We start from the raw sequence: 23,195 nt of genomic DNA on the forward strand, positions 1-23,195 counted from the left end.
AATATTGTCACATCTCCGTGCTACTTCTTTGAAAGACAGCTAGGACTCATGAGTCATGGAAACTCAGCCAGCATAGCACAGACATTGCTAAGGCAAGGCAGTCTTATCTGCATCTGGAGTTTCTGCACACCAGCAGAGAGGAGAGCTGCATTTAGAGCACCGTAGCTACCATTGGTTGTTGTACAGAGGACAATAGACAGAGTTATCAGGACTAAATTTTCTCGTCCCCTTTCATTTTGGTTCCAGGATCTTGGACATTACATTCAAATTAGTAAAGCATTTTAAAAAAGATACTAGCCAAATTATTGTATATTTTCATGTTGGATAACATTAAAACCCATTCATCTGCCATGTTATTGTCTTGTATGGTTTAAACTTAAACTCAAAGAAAAAGGTAAAGATCATTTTAAAAAAAAATCTGTTACTCATGTAAATGAAGTGCACAGTTGGAGGATCTATTTTATAATGGAGGCCTGACTGTGTGAAGACTGCTGACAGCCCCTTTTGTGCACAGCCCTTCAGGTTTACTGTATATAAGCCTTACTCCATGTTAGGATCCTGGTGCATTTCCCCCACAGCACTCTTACTGGCCCAACTCCCCCTCTCTGTACTACAACAGTTGGGAGCTACTCCTTTCTCCAAGTATGGCAAAGCTGGCTGGGATAAGGGGAGGACTGGAGAGTGGTGAGTCTCCCATTAATTCTCACTCCAACACCGCTCTCGCTCCTCTCACCGAACCCAGGTGGAAAACAGGCAAAGAAAGATTATCAATTGTGCTGCTTCCCTGCAGGGCCCAAGGGCAGGTACAGTCACCGCAGACAATGCATCACAGGACCAAGCAGCAGTGCAAAGGCAAGGGGACTGGGCATGACTCCCATTGCTCTGGAAGATCTTCATGGCCCGTTGCTTTGCAGGAAAGACTACCTGTCACTTCTGTGAGGGTGGGAGTGAACTTTATCTTCCTCAGGCTAAGAATCAGGAAGACAATATACCACCTATGTGCAGAATATGGCTCTAAAAGCACCTATATCACATTGGTGCATTAACATCAGCCACATTAAAAATGAGAACTGACACCTAGTAAGGAAACATGAAGCCCCGGCCACGTTGTACCTACCAATGTGGTGCTGGTGGCAATAGCTGTGTGACAAATGGGAGAATCAGGTGATTCGCTCATTTATCCTGCACCACTGACCAGACTTCCTCATCGAAATTGACCTAGCCCAAGTTCTGAGTCATTGCTGGTTACACAAGTTTTGCACGGCTCTATCTTTATCGTCATCTTTCAGCTCAAAGTCACCAGTCAAGGCCTAGAACTGATACAACAACAATTCAAACAAATGTTAAATAATATCGCAACAAATAATTTAATATATGAGCTACAGTTTTCTCATTTTCTAAAAATAGATTACAATTCTTTTTAAAAAGTGATTTCCCATATACTTGTCTCTTACTGTAATGCCATAAAGTTTCCTAAGATAAATCTTACAGTAAAAATGTATTAAAATTCACATTTCAGTATAAACCTTCACTTCAAAATTCAGAATTCACTGCAGGAAGTTGCACTTCCATAGTATAATGTTGAAGTTCTCTCTTCAGCCCACATGAGTCACAAAAGTCATAGTTCAGTTTCTCCTTAATTTTTCTGCCATGTGCAAATTCAGTATTACTGTCATTACATGATCACATGTTGACTTTCTGATGTGACATGTTTAGAAACAAAGGATTTGCCTGATATTACCACTGACCAATCTAGTCCAGTGTTTTGCCTAGAACTGTGACTAGTATTTGATCATACAAAAGGCCGAAAAACCCCATCTCCGGTCATATATCGTATCTGTATATGGAGTGTTGGTGAGTATTTCCTGACCCCTGCAGACAATCAGGATATGGACCCAAAGAAGGGTTTTTAAAAAAACAAATGATAGTTGTGTCAAATACTTGCCATTTGACACACATATTGTGGACTAATTTTATTAAGTTAGCAAGTAAACAGGTATATTGACCCATGAGAAATTCCTAGAACACTGCATACTGGAACATGTCACTGAGGAGCACATTTATCCTACATACCTCTGGGTAAGCAGTCCTAAATTCACCTTACTCATATCAATAATCCCACTGAATGGAATGGAAATATTTGTGTCTAAGTGCTTGCAGGGCCAGGCCATGAGACAGTAGTAAAGTATCATAAATATACATGGCACTTCACTGTACCAATAAAGATAAAGTCACTGCTCCATCAGAGCTTACAATCAATCTAAATTAAGGCAAGAAACAGGAGCAGACATCTCCAGAGGGAGGGAGAGAAAAGGGAAAGATGAACAAGAGAGCAACATGACAGAGGTCTCTGGAAGAGACTAATGCAAAAGTTTGAAGGTCAGTTAAAAAAATCAGGAAAACGGTGAAGAATTTTAGTGTGTTCAGTTTGCAAGAAATGGGTTTGGAGAGGGATTTCCGGTTGAGGGATGAAGTATGGTCGATGCAGTCAGCATGAGAGAAGCCAGGAGGTGAGTGTGGGAAACAAAGTTCAGGGGGCAACTGCATGGACAACTTGGCATGTGCAAAGAGGAGAATGTGACTGGCAGTAGGGTGGGAAGAGTGGAATGTTACAAAGGAGCTTGAGGGAAAGAACAAGTTCTGGAGTCAATTGAAAAGGCAATGTAAAACTAGTGAAGGTGCTGCAAAAGTGGATGAAGGTGATCAACATCAAGTTACATGATTTTTGGCAACAAAGCTTCAAGTGGATTGGAGAAGGGTGGAGTAAGTGTCAGGCAGCAGTGAAGGAGATTGCTGTATTCAAAGTGTAAATAGCTGTGATAAATATATTGCATTTGCTACATACATTATTGCATTATGTAAAGTGTTCACAATAGAGCCAAATTCTTCAGAAACGTTTCAAAATAATTAAAGTAATTCTCATTCCTCAGGATGGTAATAGATACGGGAAGCACATGTTCTCAAGTAGCCGTGGTAAACTAGCAGTCTTTCCGCTATTACTCTGAAACAGAAACAGTACATTAAAAAAAACTTAAAATTAAATGTTAAAACAATCTCAATACATACGTTTCTTAACTACTTTGTGTTTTTTTCATTCACTCCATTACTACTTGAAAAATGAAGTAAGTAGTGCAAGATCTAAAATGACAGCACGAGTCGGCTTTCTGTCCCATGCTTCAATAGCTGGACTATATTTCTTGCAACTAATGTGAGAGCCTTTTTTACACACACATTACACGGCGTGATATAGGCTGGGATTTTTGAAAGCGTGCAAGGTTGCCCAACTGCCATTGCCTTTCAATGAGAATTGGGCATTGAACTTCCTCCTTTGAGACCCCCACACCAAAGGAACTAAAAATCACTGAAATGAGGCTTTACAGACAGGTTGGGAAAAGGTAAGAAGAGGGTCTAGAGCTTTGAATAAACTATCTCCTAACTGACCAAAACATTTTCAGAGTCTGGTTTGAATTTCCTTCCTGATAAAGTACTTCTACAGTCTTTTTACAACACAGTACTTTTTACAGTGCTTACATTCAGCAATAAGAAAGAAAAATCACCTGACCCTGGGACTTCAGTCAAACTTTAAGGCAATAGGATTTTTAGCTGGTATGTATACATTGTCATTTTGAAAACAGGGGATAGTCATCTCATGAGTTCCAATAGGCCACAATATAATGAGGGGAAGGAGGGAGGAAAGTCAGTTCTCAGGGTCTTTTATAAAAACCTGATCATAACAGACAATTTCCATAAGCTTTATCCCACACCTATGTACATATGAAGCAATATTGTTCCTGCACATTACATTAAGGATTTAACACTCTTTTACAAGCATCTGAAAGAAGGGCCTATACTAATGAAGTCTTATATAATATATAATAATAATATAATTATAATATATATAAAATATAATAATAATATAATTATAATATATATATAATGAAGTCTTCATTACTGAGACCTCTTGTAACCAGTTTTCAAAACTTATTGTTCTTTGTCTGGGACCGTGGCTGGAACTGTAGTGTGAGAAGCTGGAGAGATAGGGCAGGCTGGTGGAGCACAGTGATCTTTTCAAGTATCAGGGGGTAGCCGTGTTAGTCTGTACCCACAAAACCAACATGGAGTCCAGTGTACCTTAAAGACTAACAGATTTATTTGAGCATAAGCTTTCGTGGGTGAAAACCCCATTTATGCTCAAATAAATGTTAGTGATATTTTCACAACTCTTTCTGCATCTACTCCATCTAGTACTAAATAAATCTCTCTCAGAATGTACGCATAAATTAAAGTAAGAGTACAACAATGTTATAAACACTGATTGTTGATATTTTAGAACATTACCAGTACCTCTATGTGCATGAATATATTAACTGCCAAGTCTCATTATCTTTCCATAAATACTTCTTTCATTTTAAAGAACTGTGAGTACTTATTCTCTTTCTAGAGATAAATTCTATTATATATGGCACTTACAAGTTAGTGTGAGAGAAGCTGGATCAAGCCTTATCTTAGTACATTCAGGTGCTTCCTGATCATAAGTATCTTCCTGATCATAAATATTTTGTCGCAAGACATTCATCACAAACTCTTCACTCATCGTGTACTTCATGAACTCGTCAGCCACTGGTGGTAAGGAGAACACCAGCTGGTAGAATGCAGTGGCATTTTCATGTCTGAAAAAGAAACAGACCTCAGGAGGAATAAGCACTGAAAGCTTTTAGAATTGCCTTTCCTTTCAACATGAGCATTTATTTTGAAAAAACATGACCTAAGGAGAAAACATTAAAAACAACGGCATACTTAAACTAACATGTTGTCCGCCTTCGCCCCGCAAGAGCAATTACTGTTGATGCTAATGGGATTTGTACATATAATCCAGATATAGCACGGGGAAGACTTTCAAAGAGTACAAAAACGCACTGAGAAGTCAAAAATCTCCCCCATATGGACATTATTGTGAGCAATCCAAATATGGTAACACCAGGAGACCTGGTGCAACAGGACACCTTTATTTTACATAATAGCTCACAGAAGTGACTGCTTTCCTGATAACATTTTCCATTCTTCCCTCTAACAATATCTGATAACAAGCCAATGTTTCTAATTCAAATTCTGGAGTATATTATGTAAACCACTGAATTGAAGTCCAATTCTGGAGTGATTTGTGAATTCATTGAACTGGAATCACAACATTATATTTGATAGATACAGATTGCTTTTTTTTCCTGGTATCTTTTATCCCAAAGGATCACAAGATATAGCATGCAGAGCAAATTGCCTCAGCACATGCCTATCTCTGCGGTATTCTACCATAACCATCCTCACCCAGTGTGACCCTAAGAAAGCATCACACCAAGATCACTAATGACCACTCCCTAGGTGAATCTGAGGGGGTTTGTCTCTGTCCCCTGGCTTTCAGCTCTGTGCTGCCTTTCATGCTCTTCATCATAGTCTTTGCAAATCTATGTTCTCCTAGTTTCTCCCTATTTTTTTTAGCCTTTTATGTCATTTTATGTCTTCTGTGGGCATCTCCTGTACCAGGTCTCCTTTGCTTCTCCCCTCCTACCCCCTCTCAGTAAGTGATTCCATAAGTTTCCACAATTTCCACTGCCATCTGTACGTGGACAATTCTATAATCTACCTCTCAATCCCCTCTCTAACCTCCTCTTCTGTGTTAAAACACTGCCCTCAAATTCAGTCTAAGCCCTTAACCTCCCTCCAGTGCCATACTGATGCTGACAACTCCATTGTCTTCCCCTGTCTCCCATGATTGCAGCTTTCTCCTGCCTTTCCAGAAAGTCCTGTTACTTCTTACTCTGTATCACCACCACAATCTGTCCCATCCCTTCCTTTCAACCTTGTTGCTAAATTTCTCTCCATAGCTCAGCCACCCATTACCTTTATTACTGTGACCTGAACCTCCAGCAAACCCTCCTCTCATTTCAACCTCTCCAATCTATCCAAAATACTGCTACTTTACTCATCATCTGCTCCTGCTACTCTGAGCAAGCCATGTAGAAAATGGAAATCAAGTGTGATTTTCTTGTTGCTTGTGTGTGTCTGTGCTGTCTTTAAGTTCTTTAGAGCACATACCTCTCATTTACAGAAACACCTACCATGCTTTTGGGCACTGTGATTGGATTTTAAAAAAGGTATTTAAGCAATGCTTCGCTCATTGCAACATGTAACTGATTTAGGAGTCTAAATCTCATTTTCAAAAGGGATTTAGGGGCCAAAATCCCATTCCCTAAAATCCTAAGTACCTAAATTGCTTCAGAAAATGAGATTTAGACTCCTAAATCAGTTAGGTTTCAGAGTAACAGCCGAGTAAGTCTGTATTCGCAAAAAGAAAAGGAGTACTTGTGGCACCTTAGAGACTAACCAATTTATTTGAGCATAAGCTTTCGTGAGCTACAGCTCACTTCATCGGATGCATACTGTGGAAAGTGTAGAAGATCTTTTATACACACAAAGCATGAAAAAATACCTCCCCCCACCTCACTCTCCTGCTGGTAATAGCTTATCTAAAGTGACCACTCTCCTCACAATGTGCATGACAGTCAAGTTGGGCCATCTCCAGCACAAATCCAGGTTTTCTCATCCCCCTCCCCCCCCCCCTTCCTCAGACGCTTTTGTTAAACCCTGGATTTGTGCTGGAAATGGCCCACCTCGACTATCATACACATTGCAAGGAGAGTGGTCACTCTAGATAAGCTAAAAGAAAAGGAGTACTTGTGGCACCTTAGAGACTAACCAATTTATTTGAGCATGAGCTTTCGTGAGCTACAGCTCACTTCATCGGATGCATACCGTGGAAACTGCAGCAGACATTATATACACACAGAGATCATGAAACAATACCTCCTCCCACCCCACTGTCCTGCTGGTAATAGCTTATCTAAAGTGATCATCAAGTTGGGCCATTTCCAGCACAAATCCAGGTTTTCTCACCCTCCGCCCCCTCACACACAAACTCACTCTCCTGCTGGTAATAGCCCATCCAAAGTGACAACTCTCTTCACAATGTGTATGATAATCAAGTTGGGCCATTTCCTACACAAATCCAGGTTCTCTCACTCCCTCACCCCCCTCCAAAAACCACACACACAAACTCACTCTCCTGCTGGTAATAGCTTATCCAAAGTGACCATTCTCCCCACAATGTGCATGATAATCAAGGTGGGCCATTTCCAGCACAAATCCAGGTTTTCTCACCCCACCCCCCACCCCCATACACACACAGACTCACTCTCCTGCTGGTAATAGCTTATCAAATCAGTTAGGTGTTTCAACACTGAGCACAGCAATACCTAAATACCTTTGCAATATCTGGGCCTAATAATGTATATTAAAGCAAAGTTGCTCTGAAGCAATTCCAGTTTTCTCACTTCAACAAGTGTGATAAAGCTGGCAGTTGAGACCACCAAGGACTGAGCATATGGACAATACTTAAAGATATCCTATAACTTAATAACATGTTCTATTGGTAGGCAACTTATCCTTTACAAATGTAATTGGTTAATTTTGGTGGAATCATAACTTCACTGATTGTACTGATATTTCTCCTGAGAAATATTATTTCAGAGTTTTAGAATGTTTTGTATGTCTGTGTGACAGATTCAATTCTGCTAAACAAACACTTAAAGAAAATTCTGACATTAATTTCCTACCTGAAGGAATCCACTTGAGCAGTGATAAAATAGCGCCCCAGGGCTGGAGATGAACTGTAGACATCTATTAGCTTGAAAAGAGAATCAAATATTTCTTTCATGGCATACCTTCCAACACAAGTAGAAGAAAATAGAGTAATTTAAGTTTTCAGAATGAGGGAGTGTATGGAACCTTGAGGTCAAGTCCTGGCAGATATCTGTACAAGGAACTCATTTTATTTTAAAATCTAATGGTAAAAATCAGTTTCTGCTCTCATTTGGGAGTTCAATTTCAGTTTATTTTCTCTGTGCCAACTAAATTTTTTTTTTAAAAAAAAATACATACAATACTTTTCTGTTTATCTGGAAAAATCACTCGGGATTGATGTTAGAGTGGGGACTTCAACAATCTCTACTTATCCTTTGCATTGACTGAACTAAAAACCAGGATAGGAAAGTAGGTGATGCTGCTCCCTTGATAGTAATAAGCAATGTCAGACCGGCCAGGCAAAACTGATCCTAGCTTCTCAAGCCTTCTAGGATTTACAATACTCGAAGGAGCAAGCCTGAGGTTGTGTTATATCGACACTTAATAGAACTGTGTAGCAAATTTGTAAAGTAAAAATACAGCAAACAGCTTAGCTAAGCTAAGGGAAAGTTCATGGTTCGGGATGTAAACCAGCCAGTCTACAGTTTAAAAAAAATAAAAATAAAAGTTTTTTTTACAGCTGCTTTAATTTCCCTGCTAAACTAAGTCAGTTTTTTAACCAGTATGGCTTCTTCCTCAATCTTAGGATTGTGGGATTTTGAGCACATAGTAAAGTGTTCTTAAACAATTCCCAACTATCACTTCCATTTTTCTGAATCAATTCTTCCTCCCAGAGATAAAATTGAGAACCCTTTGACCCAAGAAAATAGCATGGATGAAAGTTTAATGTCAGCAAACACAAAGGAAACACCAAATAGGTGTTATGGTCAGAATCAGCTATGGTGAAAGCTCTGTCATAATTACCCTCCTAGTAAGATCTTCAGAATAATTTGATTGAGCAGCACACTTTACTTGTAGTGTTCCAGAAAAATTGCGGTAATTTCCACTTGATACTGATTCAGGATCCCAATATTCATCTTCATCGATGTAAACCTCTGTAATACCAAAAAATGAAAGAGTGTGTTCCCAATTGGCTGCTACAGATAGAAAAAGTTTGGTATCATCCAACAATGGCAGCTCTCAAAGCATGGTCAACAGAACACTGCCGGGGGAGGGGGGCGTCAAACTGACACTGTCAGAGTGGAGATGTATTTGTTAGTGCTCAGATAAAATACTTCCTGCCATATGTAGCCCAGACCTATTTCCAGGGACATTTTGACTGGCTGAACTCAAAGGAACTTGTGCCTGGAAGCAGCCCCTATGACTGCTTTGTCAGGTGTTTCTTAAATGTAAATTTAGCCACAGTGAAAACTGGAGGGTTACAGGCTGACAGGCACAACACATAAGTTATTCGAAGAAATTCGAGCAGTTGCGGGTGCAGGCACTGCTCTGACTCATATTAGGAAGACTGACCCCCAGGCAAAGCTAATGAATTGCACCCATACAAAATATCAGGATAACACCAATCTGGCTGCATTCATTGCATTGACACAAATATGATTTTCATCTTGTCTCTTTGACCTTGTCCTAGTATTATTTTCTCATGTAACCATGCTCTGCAATTGCCATAGAGAAGATATGGGATCAGACTGGGGAGCTGGCCGTCACAGGATTTTAGCTTAAGAAAAGGCCCAGAGTATAACAGTTTGAGAACCTTTTGTCTAGACTTAGTTATTATATTAACAACCTTGGCATACCCCTATTCAAATCAACGGGCATGTTGCCATTGGATTCAAGCAGCAATTATCTTGAAGGCAAGCTACCAAGCAAATATAGTTTAACAGAAAAAAGAGTAATAGATTTAAATGTACAAGCATCAGCCCCTTAAGATCTCTAGGTGCCTTAACTGAAAATCAGTACTAGTTACAACATGGCAAGAAGAAAATTCCTCAAATACACCGAATACCCAACTGCTCAACTCAGCACATATTATAAACTACCTCCATGACAAAACTCAACAGCCAAACTCCAGACAGGCTGCAGCATGCATCTAAAAGAAAACCACAGGTCATTTAGTTTGTGAGACACAAATTATCAAAAGTAAAGTACATACCTGAATAAAGAATTAAGCTGATAATAATCACTAGAAGCAGCCCTAGGAAAACTGAAGATATAACCATCCACAGTTTACATTTCCAAAAAATTGTGTCACCACAAGACCTCCGGTAGTAGGCTCTCCCCTAATCATACAAAGAATAAAAGAAGTTGTCTGTTAAGAAACTAGGATGGAAAAGGGGAGGGGGGGGGAAGAGAGAAAAAAGAGCTTTTCTTTATCTTTAGGATAAAGAATATAAAAAAAATCTATATAGAGACAGGAGATAATATATTGCATTTTTACTGTGCTTTTAATTCAAGGATATGAAAATATTTTCAGAAGCATTAGGATCATGTATCACTTTAAGGCCTGGTCTACACTGGGGGTGGGGACCGATCTAAGATATGCAACTTCAGGTACGAGAATAGCGTAGCTGAAGTCGACGTATCTTAGATCAACTTGGAATCACTTACTTCGCATCCTCGCAGCACAGGATCGACGGCCACTGCTCCCCCGTCAACTCCGCTTCCGCCTCTTGCAGTGGTGGAGTTCCGGAGTCGACGGCAGAGCGATCGGGGATCGATTTATCGCATCTACACTAGATGAGATAAATTGATCCCCAATAGATCGATCACTACCCGCCAATCCGGCGGGTAGTGTAGACATGGCCTAAGTAAACCAGCATTAGTTATAATTAATATCAGTCGGTAAATTGACTTGCCTAAGGTTACAAAGTGCTAGAGCTAGGAGTAAAACCTTGTCTACTTTTGAATCAATCTGCTCTGATAAGTGAAGACTGTAGAAATGATGCAATTTTAACTCAATGATGAAACCAAGTGGTTGTGTATAATCTAGTTGACTATCAACTGAGTTTTTCCTTGGAGATTTGCGTCTATATTATTTGCAAGGGCTTGATTCTAGGCACAGTTGCATCTCTTCAGTTTAAGGTATAATTTTAAACTGATTCTGCTAAACTGCTGCAAAAAAAAGTGTGAACACACTTATTGATTTCAATCAATCAGACTTACTTTCACTAAACTTAAATCAATTAGGAATAGGTTTAAAATAAACCAAAACAAGCCACATCTTAAACCAAAGTCTCTACACACACGGGATTTTCACCAGTTTAACTAACCCACTTTAATTAACCTGTTACAAATTTCATATTTAGACAAGAGCCAAGTTTCTTGAAACAGTGCAAAAAGGCTTAAGTATCTAGAGTCTCATGAGTGGTTCTCAGAAGCCAACATGGAGCTTAGATCTTGCAGACCTTGTAACCTGCATAATGGAGCTTACAAGGTCTGCAGGATGGGTCTCTGTTCTTAGTGAGAAGAACTGGAAAAATATACTATTTATGAATATTATGTGTGATTCCATTTCCCTGTTCAGTTGCATATTGGTGCCTGACTGAATGCCCAGAGCTCAGGCAAAGGAGGCTGTCACGGGGCTGCTACAGAACTCACTAAGAAAGGGAAAAGAATGACATCTAAGAGAGCAGCAGAATACGAACCCTGGACTTCAGAAAAGCAGACTCTGACTCCCTCAGGGAACTGATGGGCAGGATCTCCTGGGAGGCTAATATGAGCGGGAAAGGAGTCCAGGAGAGTTGGTTGTATTTTAAAGAAGCCTTATTGAGAGTGCAAGAATGAACCATCCACATGTGCAGAAAGAATAGCAAATATGGCAGGCGACCAGCTTGGCTTAACAGAGAAATCTTTGGTGAGCTTAAACACAAAAAGGAAGCTTACAAGAAGTGGAAATCTGGACAGATAACTAGGGAGGAGTATATAAATATTGCTCGAGCATGCAACAGTGTCATCAGGAAGGCCAAAGTACAACTGTAGTTGCAGCTAACAAGGGATGTGAAGAGTAACAAGGAGGGTTTCTACAGATATGTTAGCAACAAGACAACGGTCAAAGAAAGCGTGGGAACCTTACGGAAAGGGGGAGGCAACCTAGTGACAGATGATGTGGAAAAAGCTGAAGTACTCGATTCTTTTTTTGCCTCTGTCTTCACAGACAAGGTCAGCTCCCAGATGGCTGCACTGGGCAGCACAGTATGGGGAGGAGGCGAACAGCCTTCAGTGGTAAAAGAACAGGTTAAGGATTATTTAGAAAAGCTGGAAATGCACAAGTCCATAGGCCTGGATCTAATGCATCTGAGGGTACTGAGGGAGTTGGCTGATGTGATTGCAGAGACTTTGGCCATTATCTTTGAAAACTTGTGGAGACTGGGGGAGGTCCCAGACGATTGGAAAAAGGAAACTATAGTGCCCATCTTTAAAAAAGGGAAGAAGGAGAATCTGGGGAACTACAGACCAGTCAGCCTCACCTCAGCCCCTGGAAAAATCATGGAGCAGGTCCTCAGGGAACCATTTTGAAGCACTTGGAGGAGAGGAAGGTGTACAGGAACAGTCAACATGGATTCACCAAGGGCAAATCATGCCTGACCAACCTGATTGTTTTCTGAGATAACTGGCTCTGTGGATATGGGGAAAGCGGTGGACATGATATATCTTGACTTTACTAAAGCTTTTGATATGGTCTCCCACAGCATTCTTGCCAACAAGTTAAAAAAGTATGGGTTGGATGAATAGACTATAAGGTGGATAGAAAGCTGGATAGATTGTGGGGCTCAATGGGTAGCGATCAATGTCTCGATGTCTAGTTGGCAGCCAGTATCAGCGCACTGCCCCAGGGGTCAGTTTTGTTCAACATCTTCATTAATGATCTGGTAGATGGGATGGATTGCACCCTCAGCAAGTTCGCGGATGACACTAAGCTGGGGGGAGAGGTAGATATGCTGGAGGGTAGGGATAGGGTCCAGAGTGACCTAGATAAATTGAAGGATTGGGCCAAAAGAAATCTGATGAGGTTCAACAAGGACAAGTGCAGAGTCCTGCACTTAGCATGGAAGAATCACTTAGGCTGGTGACTGACTGGCTAAGCGGCAGTCCTACATAAAAGGACCTTGGGATTACAGTGGATGAGAAGCTACATATGAGTCAACAATGTGCCCTTGTTGCCAAGAAGGCTAATGGTATATGGGGCTGCATTAGTAGGAGCATTGCCAGCAGATCAAGGGAAGTGATTATTTCCCTCTATTTGGCACTGGTGAGGCCACATCTGGAGTAGTGTGTCCAGTTTTGGGCTCCACACTACAAGAAGGATATGGAAAAATTGGAAAGAGTCCAACGGAGGGCAACAAAAATTATTAGGGTGCTGGGGCACATCACTTACGAGGAGAGGCAGAGGGAACTGGGCTTATTTAGTCTGCAGAAGAGAAGAGTGAGGGTGGGATTTGATAGCAGCCTTCAACTATCTGAAGAGGGGTTCCAAAGAGGATGGAGCTTGGCTGTTCTTGGTGGTGGCGGATGACAGAACAAGAAACAATGGTCTCAAGTTGCAGCAGGGGAGGTCTAGGTTGGATATTAGGAAACACTGTTTCACTAGGAGGGTGGTGAAGCACTGGAATGGGTTACCTAGGGAGGTGGTGGAATCTCCATCCTTAGAGGTTTTTAAGGCCCGGCTTGACAAAACTCTGGCTGGGATGATTTAGTTGGTGTTGGTCCTGCTTTGAGCAGGGGGTTGGACCAGATGACCTCCTGAGGTTTCTTCCAATCCTAATCTTCTACGATTCTAAGACCGCCCCTCAGGTACCCAGCTTTAAACAAGTTAAGATAATAATGGATGGGCCATCAATTGAACGGAGAAGTTACTTAGCTGGCTCCATCCAGACCAAAATGTTTTACTCCTCCCAAGGCAAAGTCTAGACTCAAAGAGGAGTCAAACAGCTCATGGACTACATAGAAGGGGTGGGCCGAGAAAACAGCCAGGATATCTGAAGACTTGAATACTGCGTGCGGTTCTGGGTGCCCCATCTCAAAAAAGGAACATTAGAATTGGACAAAGGATGGAGATAGGCAGCAGAAATGTGTAGGGATATGGAACAGCTTCTGTATGTGGGGAGATTCAGAAAAAAAGATTGGGATATGATAAAGGCCTATAAAATGGTGACTGGTGGGGAGAAAGTAAAGAAGGAAGTTTTATTTACATAAACCCAACACACAAGAACCAGAGGTCACCCTATGAAATTCATGCACAGCAGGTTTAAAACAAACAGAAGGGAGTACTTCTTGACACAATGCACAGTCCACCTGTGGAACTCACTGCTGGGCAATGCTGTGAAGGCAAAAAATATAACCGGAATCAAAAAAGAGTTAAAGTTCTGCAGGATAGGTCCATAAATGGGGATGCAACCCCATGTGCTGGGTTTCCCTAAGCCTCTGACTGCCAGAAACTAGGCCTGGATGATGGATCTCTCACTAATTGCCCTGTGCTGTTCATTCCCTCTCAACCATTGGTCTGACCCAGTATGGCCATTCTTAGACTCTTATGTGTGAGTGAAAAACCTGGCAGCCTGGACAGACACATACACAGACAGAAGGAGAAGGATGCAAGCAGTCAGCTGGTTCTCCCAGCTCAGAGGTGGGAAATGAGCCCTGACTAAGCTGAGGATAAAGAGGCTAAGCGTAGGTGAGGGAATAGGTGTGCACATCTCTTGTTTTGACTCCAGCTCTCTAAGTGCTGCATATCTTCTGAGCAAAATAAATTATGCCTTTTGTGCAAGACGTCGTTTCTGTAGCACTGCCAATGCATTCTGTGTCAGGCTCCCAAGGAAAACTGGCAGGTCAGGTTTTCCCCCAGGTCAGATTGGCAGTGACCTTCAGATTTTTACACCTTCCTCTGAAGTGCATGGGTGAGAGTTAGTCATCAGGATTATCTAGCTAAATCTCATTTAATCATTTCCCTGCCACTGCAGGGGCGGTAGGCACTTGTGCACATTGGTCCCTCCTATTCTCTGCCTCTGGCACATAATAGTCTATTCTTCTGTGGGCTGACACACATTGGTCTAGTTTTGATGGCTGGATTTAATGCAGAGGTCCTGGGTGGTGTTTATGGGCTGGTTGGTGTTGGTGAAATACAGGATGCCAGACTAGATGATCTGGTGGTCCCTTCTGGCCTTAAACTCTATGACTGTGACCTGCTGAATTAGTTATGGGCTATAACCTAAAGACTCAGCGAGAAATACACAAAGAGAGGTAGAGGGATAGGCCTATTCCTTGAAAGGAGTTCAATCTGGTGACTGGAAAAGGGTCTCAGCAGGGGCAGACTACCCAGGAACTTGTGACACTTAGTAAGGAACAGGCTGCCCCTTCAGACCTTGCAAGCTACCTGTGTATAATAGTACCTGGGTAACAGAACATCTTCCTAATGGTACACAGTTCTTCAAGGGGATTAAATTTATGTATGGAGTTTTATTCAGTGGAACTTCTGAACCCAAAACTGTCAGGCTGCACTTACAGACTTCCTATTCTCGAATCAAAACTAAAACATTATACTGTAATACCCAGCGTCATTTCAAAGTTTCTTGGACCAGACCACTTGGTTTATGAAGTTTATAGATTCCTCCGGGTGTTAAAGTATTCATGGAGAACTTTACAAAAACATCCACACCTATGAAGTTTATAATATCAGTCCACATAGCCCTTATATACAAACTGTCATAGCAAATAGCAGAAAGAAGTTTTGAGGGGGTTGTTTTTTGGATTGTGGGGTGAAGTAGAAATCATTTACATTGTTAACTAGGGCATTGCTAATGTTAAGGTGTTGATGTCTACATTAAAAAAATGAAGAAAATATGGAGAGACAGACAAGAACCATTTGATTATTGTACATTTAGGTTTTCACTTTTGGGGGCAGGTTGCAGGAGGTTGGCAAAGGAGACAGTGAGTAAGGCACATGTGTAGGATGTACTGTTTTTGTTCGGATATTTAAACACATGAGGTTTATAGTAAAATTAATAGGAATGTTGTGTTTAAAAAAAAGAAACAGGGATTTTCTAGCTTTTAATTTAACGCTTGACGCTAGTGTATCACGTTATTTCTCACAACACTTCTGTGTAATCAGAAGGAACAATACCCATTTTATGGGTAAGGAAACCGAGGCAGACACTTCCCAAGGCTACAGACATGAAGGCACGGATTTCAGCTCAGGTTCCCAGCCTTGTGCTCAGACCATTACAGAATGCTGCCTATAGTAAAGAAGTTTTAACTGACTTGATGTAAAGTACACATTCAAATCCTGGATTCCTCCCTAGAACTGAACAAACACCCTCTTTACTTAGATAAGAAAAATCAATATGTCAGAGAGCTCGGGGGAAAGGTAGCGCCTGAAAACAATGAATAGTTTCACAGACGTGTTGGGCAGTGCTGTAGGGTTGATTACTGTGCAACAGGAGTGAGGCAGAAGAAGAAACCGGGAGTAACCGTGTTCAAGATCATTTTCAATCACGCTTTAGATCTCGTCGATAGCTCAACGCCTGATTTGCCAGTGCAGACAGACACACACTTCTAAACAAAAACTAACCACAAGAGTCTGGTGGGTAAATCCCTAGACTGGGTTTTAGGAAACTGGATTAAATTTTTGGCTCTGCCACAGACTTCCTTTGTGGTCTTGGGCAAACCACTGAATGTGACTGCGTCTGAATTCTCCATCTGCAGAATGGTGATACTACTTCTTTTCATGTATTTGACTAAGCTCTTTGGGGCAGGAGTCATCTTACTATGTGTACATGTAACATGCTCATCGTACAAATTAATAATCGTTCGCACTCACAAGTTACAAGCATTGTTATTAACAATCCTACTCTCGTTTTAGCAAAGTTAAAGAAGTTTACACTAGCTGACAATATCCCTCTGCTGGTGATGTTAATGATCTAGAATACAGAATTTATATCTGCCGTTGCTTCCTTTGATCACACTACACACTTACTTATATATTAAAGGAGAAGTGCTAAATAGTTTTGGCCCAAAGGTTAGATTGTGGAAAGGAAGAAACTTTTTTAAACGGAAACAAATCCTAATATTAGTAGTAGTGTTTTCCTGGCATTTTAATTCTTTTCCAAATGAAAAGCTTTTAAATTTGCATTTTAACATCTCCCTTTAGTGACTGCAATTCATCCATTGCAATACTGATATCATGACAAACTGAAAGCGAAACTTGTAAAATTACAAGTGTGATTAGCATTTCACTCCAAAAAATGAAATGAACAAACAGCATTAAAAATGGTAAATGAGTTAGATTTTAAATATCCTGTTTCAGTCAGATTTCATTAACAGCAGAGGAAAAGAAATCTGCTTTTAACCTTAGTATTTCTGACATTTAACTATAAGTCAACAACAACAAAAAAGATGTAAAATAAATTTTACAATAAAGCAACTTATTCCACCAGAATGCTCCTCAGTTATTTCAATCACTGTACAATGTTTAGGTAACATGCTTATAAGTAGAAAGTGAATGAATGTGAGTCCTACCTTATTTGTGATAGATGCTTCAGGATTAAGAGGTCTATTATGGTCCGCCTCATTTTCCTCCTCAAGTTCTCTCCCCCCCCGTAATTCAATAGCCTGACATTCATGTTCAGGAACACAACCATTCATCGCTTCCACTTCTGTGAGGAATTTTGACTTTATGGCAAATACCAACAAGATACACTTCCTTCCTGTTTATGCTGCAATAATGTTGGTGTCTGTTCAGGGAGAAGATCTGATATGTCAGCAGCCAGGGTCAGCATAATTTACAAGCAAGTGATCTCAGTAAGTTGGGTAAACAAGGGAAATTCCATGGAGCAAGGAGTGGACTGGGACTGTATCCTCTGAAAAAGAAATGGAATGAGGCGGAAGTATTGATTTGCCTGTACTTTTGAAACACAAATGTTCATTCTCAAGTTGTGTCATACTAGATTTTCCAGTTTGGTTACCTTACCACACCAGCCCTTAGCCAGCATAAGCAGCTAAGTGAACCTGAGGCAACATGGTGCTTGCTAAAACAACAAAGTCAGCAGATGAAGCAATCTATCTTCGTTTCGGAAGAGAAGACTGTGTTTTCCGACAGGGCAAGCAAGCAAGCAAGCAAGCCAGCCCCCTGTCACATTCTGAATACCACTATACCTTTACAATACAAAGGAACTAAAGCAAGCTTATATTTATACAGCACTTTTCCCAAAGAAAAGAAACCAAATGGGTCAGTAGACAAAGTAGGTCTGAACTGTCAAGTTCAGTTCTGAACTACCCTAAAACTCTGGCACCTGCGTTCATGCCTTTGTTTCATGTAGTGATCGCCTGACCCAGAGGCTCCTGGAGAGGTCTCAGAATATTCCTGATGGATATGAGCTCCTTTTGCTCTTAAGCCAGCAGTTCCTAGAAAAGTAGGAAAACTCAGCAATACACTTTCAGATGTTAAGATCTGCAATCATGAACCTGGTGTAAGCTTTGTGAAAATGTCATTCCTATTTCACTTACCTGTCAAGGCCAACATTAGTTCATTCACAACTAATAAGTTAGACCTGCACACTAACTCCTGAAATATGCATCCAGATGCGTACTTCGTGGTTTACCTCTCGCATACACACACACTTATATGTAATGGGCTGAACTAAAACCCAGGTTTTGAGACCCCACCTTCCTAGTGTAAGGGACTTTGAGAACTGGATCTGAACTTTGTGGCCAAGGCTCACGTCTTATCTAAAACTGTAGGAATGCAACATCATTCTCTGGTGATGATATTCAGAGTCTTATCAATATAAAACAAACTCAAACCTTGGCAGGTTAAGCGCGTCTCAGTTCAACTTTATTTAAATAATCAGGAAACTTCAGTTGATTTTAACTCATCTGCAGCTTAAAAGCTGCGACTGCAATTCTAAGCATACTAATAATTCAGGGTGAATTACTTTATTTCAGAAATGCAATAAAGCTAATAAATACTTAGTCTCCACATTTTATTTAAAAGGAGGAAGTGAATGACGATTCAAGAAAAACCTGTACATTAATAAAATACTTTTAGAATTTTAATGTCTTTTGAGTTTAGAATAGACAATGCTTTTACATTCAATTAAAAAACCTGGAGAAAGTAACACACATTTTAATGAGAGAATTATATTAAAAAAATGAATCTTAAATACATGAATTATGTAACATGCAGACAACAATAAAATTCATTCCTGTACCTAAGTGTAATTTACAGAACGCCTTCCCCGATGTACTGTACAATGAGTCAGACTACGAAAGTGAGCTAAAAATAAGTGAGGGTAGTATTGCCAACCTCAAGAGAGATTACAAATCATGAGTTAGACTCAAAGTATGAGGGTTAAAAATAAAAGAGAAAAGATTACATAGTGGTTTCAGTCTTGATTTTTGAATGCTCTCCCATCCCCACCCCCAAGAGAGAGAGCCACAATTACCGGGGCCCACTCTCCCAAATTTATTAGATAAGTAGATTTTGGCTGTTGCTGCAGGAGCGCTCATCCCCACACCAGCCAACCCCCTGCCCAGCAATTCATTCTGCCCCTAGCCTCTGAATCACTCCTGTCCCCTCAATCCCGGTATCACTTCAGTCCCTGGTAGCCCCCGCCCCTAAATCCCACATCAGAGCAACCCGGCCTCCCCTCTTCTCCTCCGGGGTTCTTCATCCCCGTCTCCCAGGTGTGGGGGGGCTCCAAAGGGGTCCTATTTCCCACTTTCAGGCTGGAGGGACAGATCCAGGGTTCTTCAGTTTCCCCAGCCCCGCTGCTCCTTTCCATCCCCCAAGGCCAGGTGCTGCAGAGGGGAGGAGGGAAGAGCAGTGGAGTTGCCCTGAGCTGCTGGGCTCTTTCTGCTACCTCCTCCCCATGCCCCTCTTATGAGGAGGGCTTTGAGTTGCTGCAGAGGGGAGGAGGAGGAGACAGCGCTCTTCCTGTGGCAGCTCTGGTTGGCTGCCTGCCCCATTTGCCCGCCTCTTGAGGAAAAATAACCAAGCAGAGGGCTCAAATACACTAGAGGGCTTGAGTTACTTGCATCATTGTGAGACTAGCTCCAGCCCAGCCAAAATCCCATCACTCATGACAAAGAAAAAACAAATCACAAGAGCTGGCCACACTATGAGGGGCACGTTCATCAAACCATAAGCAAGCTGTGCGTTTGTGAGCATGGCAGGGAGTGGCAGCCATGTCGCCAACTGCCGCCATCATCATGTTACCTCAGGTCTGAAAACCTAAAACTACAAGTTCTAGAAGGGGAGACAATTAAAGCTGTCTAGCGGGGTTAGACATATCTTCCATTCATTTTAATGATACAGGTGCTTTAAATCCCCTAGACAGCTTTGGAAGTCTCAGTCAGGATCTATCTACTGATTCCAAGCAAGGAGAAAAACTTGTGATCAGTCTGCTAAGAAGGAACCCCCTCCCCACTGATCTGTAACCCCCTGGGATGGACATTCAGGCAGGCTCATCCCCTTCTGTGGGCCAGTAGGGAAAAGGGGCAGAAACTATGAGAAACCCTGACCCAGAAAGTAAGCTGGCACTTGGGGAAGTGGGGCAGCAGAGAAGCTGATGTCAGAGGGAAACTGCCAGGTGACTGTGTTCAGAGCAGGCTGCAGCAGGAGCTGGGAAACCACATATGGAACAGTGACTGATGGACATTGCAGCCAGGTTCAGGTACGTGTGGATGCAGCAGAGGCTGGGCCGGGAGCCAGCATAAAGGGTTCTAATGAGCCACACCACTAACTGATCCAGGCCTGGAACTCTGCACAGTCTTATTAGCTTTTAAAAGAAAACTGGACTGGAGAAAGCACCCTGGGCACTAGGCCTGACAAGCTGTTTAGTGGGCCCAAATAAGAACCACTATAGTTTCACTTTGAGCTCTAACTGTTTAAGCCACTATACCTAGGGTGTTTGCAACCTTTCCCTCTCCTGCCAGCCCTAGTAAAATGCCCCTTTCCTTTCTCCAAGTGTCTGGGGGGTTCTTGGGACACACCAGGGCTAGCATGACAAGGCCTAGCAACTGAAGCACTTCATCCCTTACCTGCCAGTTGCAGTATCCCTGACACACTACTAGTACCTTAGAGGCTGGGTGTACTACAGCCCTAAGCAGATAGAATAATTGCAGCCTAACAAGTGCTATAGATCCAGGTGAACCTCAAGCTGTTTTGACTACAAGATAATCATCCAAAAAAGTGTAGATTCCTATTAAAATGTACTCCAATTGTTTTAGTTTGGAATATCCTAAGGTCAAGCTCCTGGCTTTCTTTGTATAGGAGATAATTCAAGATGAGCCTCTTATTGCAGTCTGACACCCACGAAAGAGTTAATTTGAATAAGGCTATTACCATAAGTAGCTAGCAATAGGTTTGTTCTCACAAAGTATAATCAGCTTATGAGACTGTGTTGTGATTATATAGTTTAACATTTGATAGCAGCTAGGGAGCTTGTGTGTGTGAAGTTTTGTTTGTACCAGACTGAAAAAGAATTCTCTCTCCATCTAATAGGTGCAGTTCCCTTTAGATTAACTGAACTGAGCTCCTTTTAATAGCATGTTAAATCCTTTAACAGCATTTTCACCTGTTCTAAAATACCGTCACTCCAAAGACACCAATAATGGTATTTAAGTCCTTGCAAGTTTAGGGCCAGAACTTCAGGTTTAATATGACTGATTTACGCTACACTACTGATGGAATTTGATCACGTTTACATAGGCGCTGGCCTAGGGATACCTGAGGGTGCTGCCACAACCCCTGGCTTGAAGTGGTTTCCATTCTATACAGGGTTTACAGTTTGGTTCAAGAACTCTCAGCACCCCCACTACACAAATTGTTCCAGCGCCCCTGTGTGCTTGTCTTAACCACCCCAGGGAGCATCATGAGAATCATAGAATCTCAGGGTTGGAAGGGACCTCAGGAGGTCACCTAGTCCAACCCCCTGCTCATAGCAGGACCAATCCCCAATTTTTGACCCAGATCCCTAAATGGCCCCCTCAAGGATTTAGCAGGCCAATGCTCAGACCACTGAGCTATCCCTCCCCCCAACATTGGCATAGAGCTTAGTGTTATCTTTGGTCTTGAATGCCAAACACCCTCCCTGCTGCTAACTTAACAAGGAAAGGGAGCGTGGCTACCAAAGCGGGAGAGAGTTTGGGGTGCCCCTACATCACAACAAACCTGAGCTATGTTTTTGGCCTCTTCCAGCTATTAAAAACCGTATTAAGGTAGAACAGTCTGAGACCTCCTCTAAACACAGCACAGGAGGCAGCAGTCCTGCATAGCAGCACCATGAGCAAAGGAGAGCTTTAACCCACCTTTGCACACCACCCTGACTTGCAGTTTGTGTGCTTTGACCAGATGTGAGAATTGGGCCCTTGATCCTGTCTGAAACCCCAATACATTGCATATAGAGAGTACATGTATATATTTATATGTGCTGGGGCTGGAGAGGAGGGGAGAGGAAAGGAATGATCCAAATATCCAATAAGGTTTGGTTAGAATTTGGCCCAAGGTTCCACTCCATTCTTACTTCATTCAGCCCTGTTTGTCTTCATCACCAGAAATGGACAATGAAGATGGAGAAACAATTACTTTCAGTTCAGACTGTTCCTGAAATGTGCAGAGAAGTTAATTACAATTTTTAAATATTTATATTTATATTTATGAACTTCAGCACAAACATCTACAGTGTTTCCTTATGATATCAGAAAAACATATTTCATGGATTACTCCAGTAAAAATAGTGACTTTTGTTTTCTTCTAAGCACATCAGTTTGTGTACTGACGAATCCAGTCATAAAGCTCTGTCACCTTTGTATATACACCAGGGCGGTTACGCCGAGCACATCCTTCACCCCAGCTGACAATGCCGGCAAGATACCATCTATTTCCCTTTCCTACGCAGGCCAATGGACCTCCAGAATCACCCTAAAGCAAAGGATACAGTTCAGTCATTAGAACAAAACACATTGCACTGTAATACGAAGATTAGGTAACATATGGACAAAAGATACTCTCCCCAAATTATTATATTTTCTATTTCTGGACAGTGGCTGTACATTTGTTCATGCATCCAATTCACGTTGTGACATTTCATTACAACCAAGACGACCAAAGAATGCAAATTAATAGAACTCTGCTAGGGAGGATTAGATTTTTATTAGTGAAGGCTGGTAAATGTTAGTTTTACCATATACACCACAAACTGACAAAAGATATTTCCAACAATAATAATTAAAATTTACAGCTAGGCAAAGAAAGAAAAATGCTGCTTGAGAATTTATTAGAGAGTTTGATTTAAGGATATTTACTTTGTGTGTTTTGATGTGTGATGTTGACAATTTGTTTTTTAACTACTAGAAAGTTTTAACTTTTTGAATCTCAGGATCTACTGTCATTACACAATTATTGTCCGTAAGTCTGAGCATTTAAAATTGATAAAAATAAAAAATGCTTAAAACAAACATCAATATAACCCATCAAAATTATTTAAAAAAATGAAAATCTAATTCTG

At 41.3% G+C, this 23,195-nt stretch overlaps 2 protein-coding genes across 2 annotated transcripts in view; both read right to left on the reverse strand.

Moving 5' to 3' along the window:
• Positions 1 to 1,421: 1,421 nt before the first annotated feature.
• The window catches only part of C1H3orf52 (chromosome 1 C3orf52 homolog), a 78,824-nt gene continuing 57,050 nt past the window's right edge, over positions 1,422 to 23,195 (reverse strand). The window contains exons 2-7 of the mRNA XM_048870452.2: positions 17,206 to 17,546; positions 9,848 to 9,974; positions 8,659 to 8,789; positions 7,668 to 7,738; positions 4,471 to 4,670; positions 1,422 to 3,001 (exon numbers count right to left, since the gene is read on the reverse strand). Coding sequence (XP_048726409.1) covers positions 3,000 to 3,001; positions 4,471 to 4,670; positions 7,668 to 7,738; positions 8,659 to 8,789; positions 9,848 to 9,974; positions 17,206 to 17,331 — 657 coding nt within the window. The 5' untranslated portion in view covers positions 17,332 to 17,546 and the 3' untranslated portion in view covers positions 1,422 to 2,999. The remainder of the gene's footprint in view (positions 3,002 to 4,470; positions 4,671 to 7,667; positions 7,739 to 8,658; positions 8,790 to 9,847; positions 9,975 to 17,205; positions 17,547 to 23,195) is intronic.
• The window catches only part of LOC125645208 (suppressor of tumorigenicity 14 protein homolog), a 28,393-nt gene continuing 27,648 nt past the window's right edge, over positions 22,451 to 23,195 (reverse strand). The window contains exon 18 of the mRNA XM_075124506.1: positions 22,451 to 22,609. Within this exon, the coding sequence (XP_074980607.1) occupies positions 22,451 to 22,609 (159 nt within the window). The remainder of the gene's footprint in view (positions 22,610 to 23,195) is intronic.

This window comes from Caretta caretta, chromosome 1 (assembly GCF_965140235.1).
Source record: "Caretta caretta isolate rCarCar2 chromosome 1, rCarCar1.hap1, whole genome shotgun sequence".
NCBI classification, from domain to species: Eukaryota; Metazoa; Chordata; order Testudines; family Cheloniidae; genus Caretta; species Caretta caretta.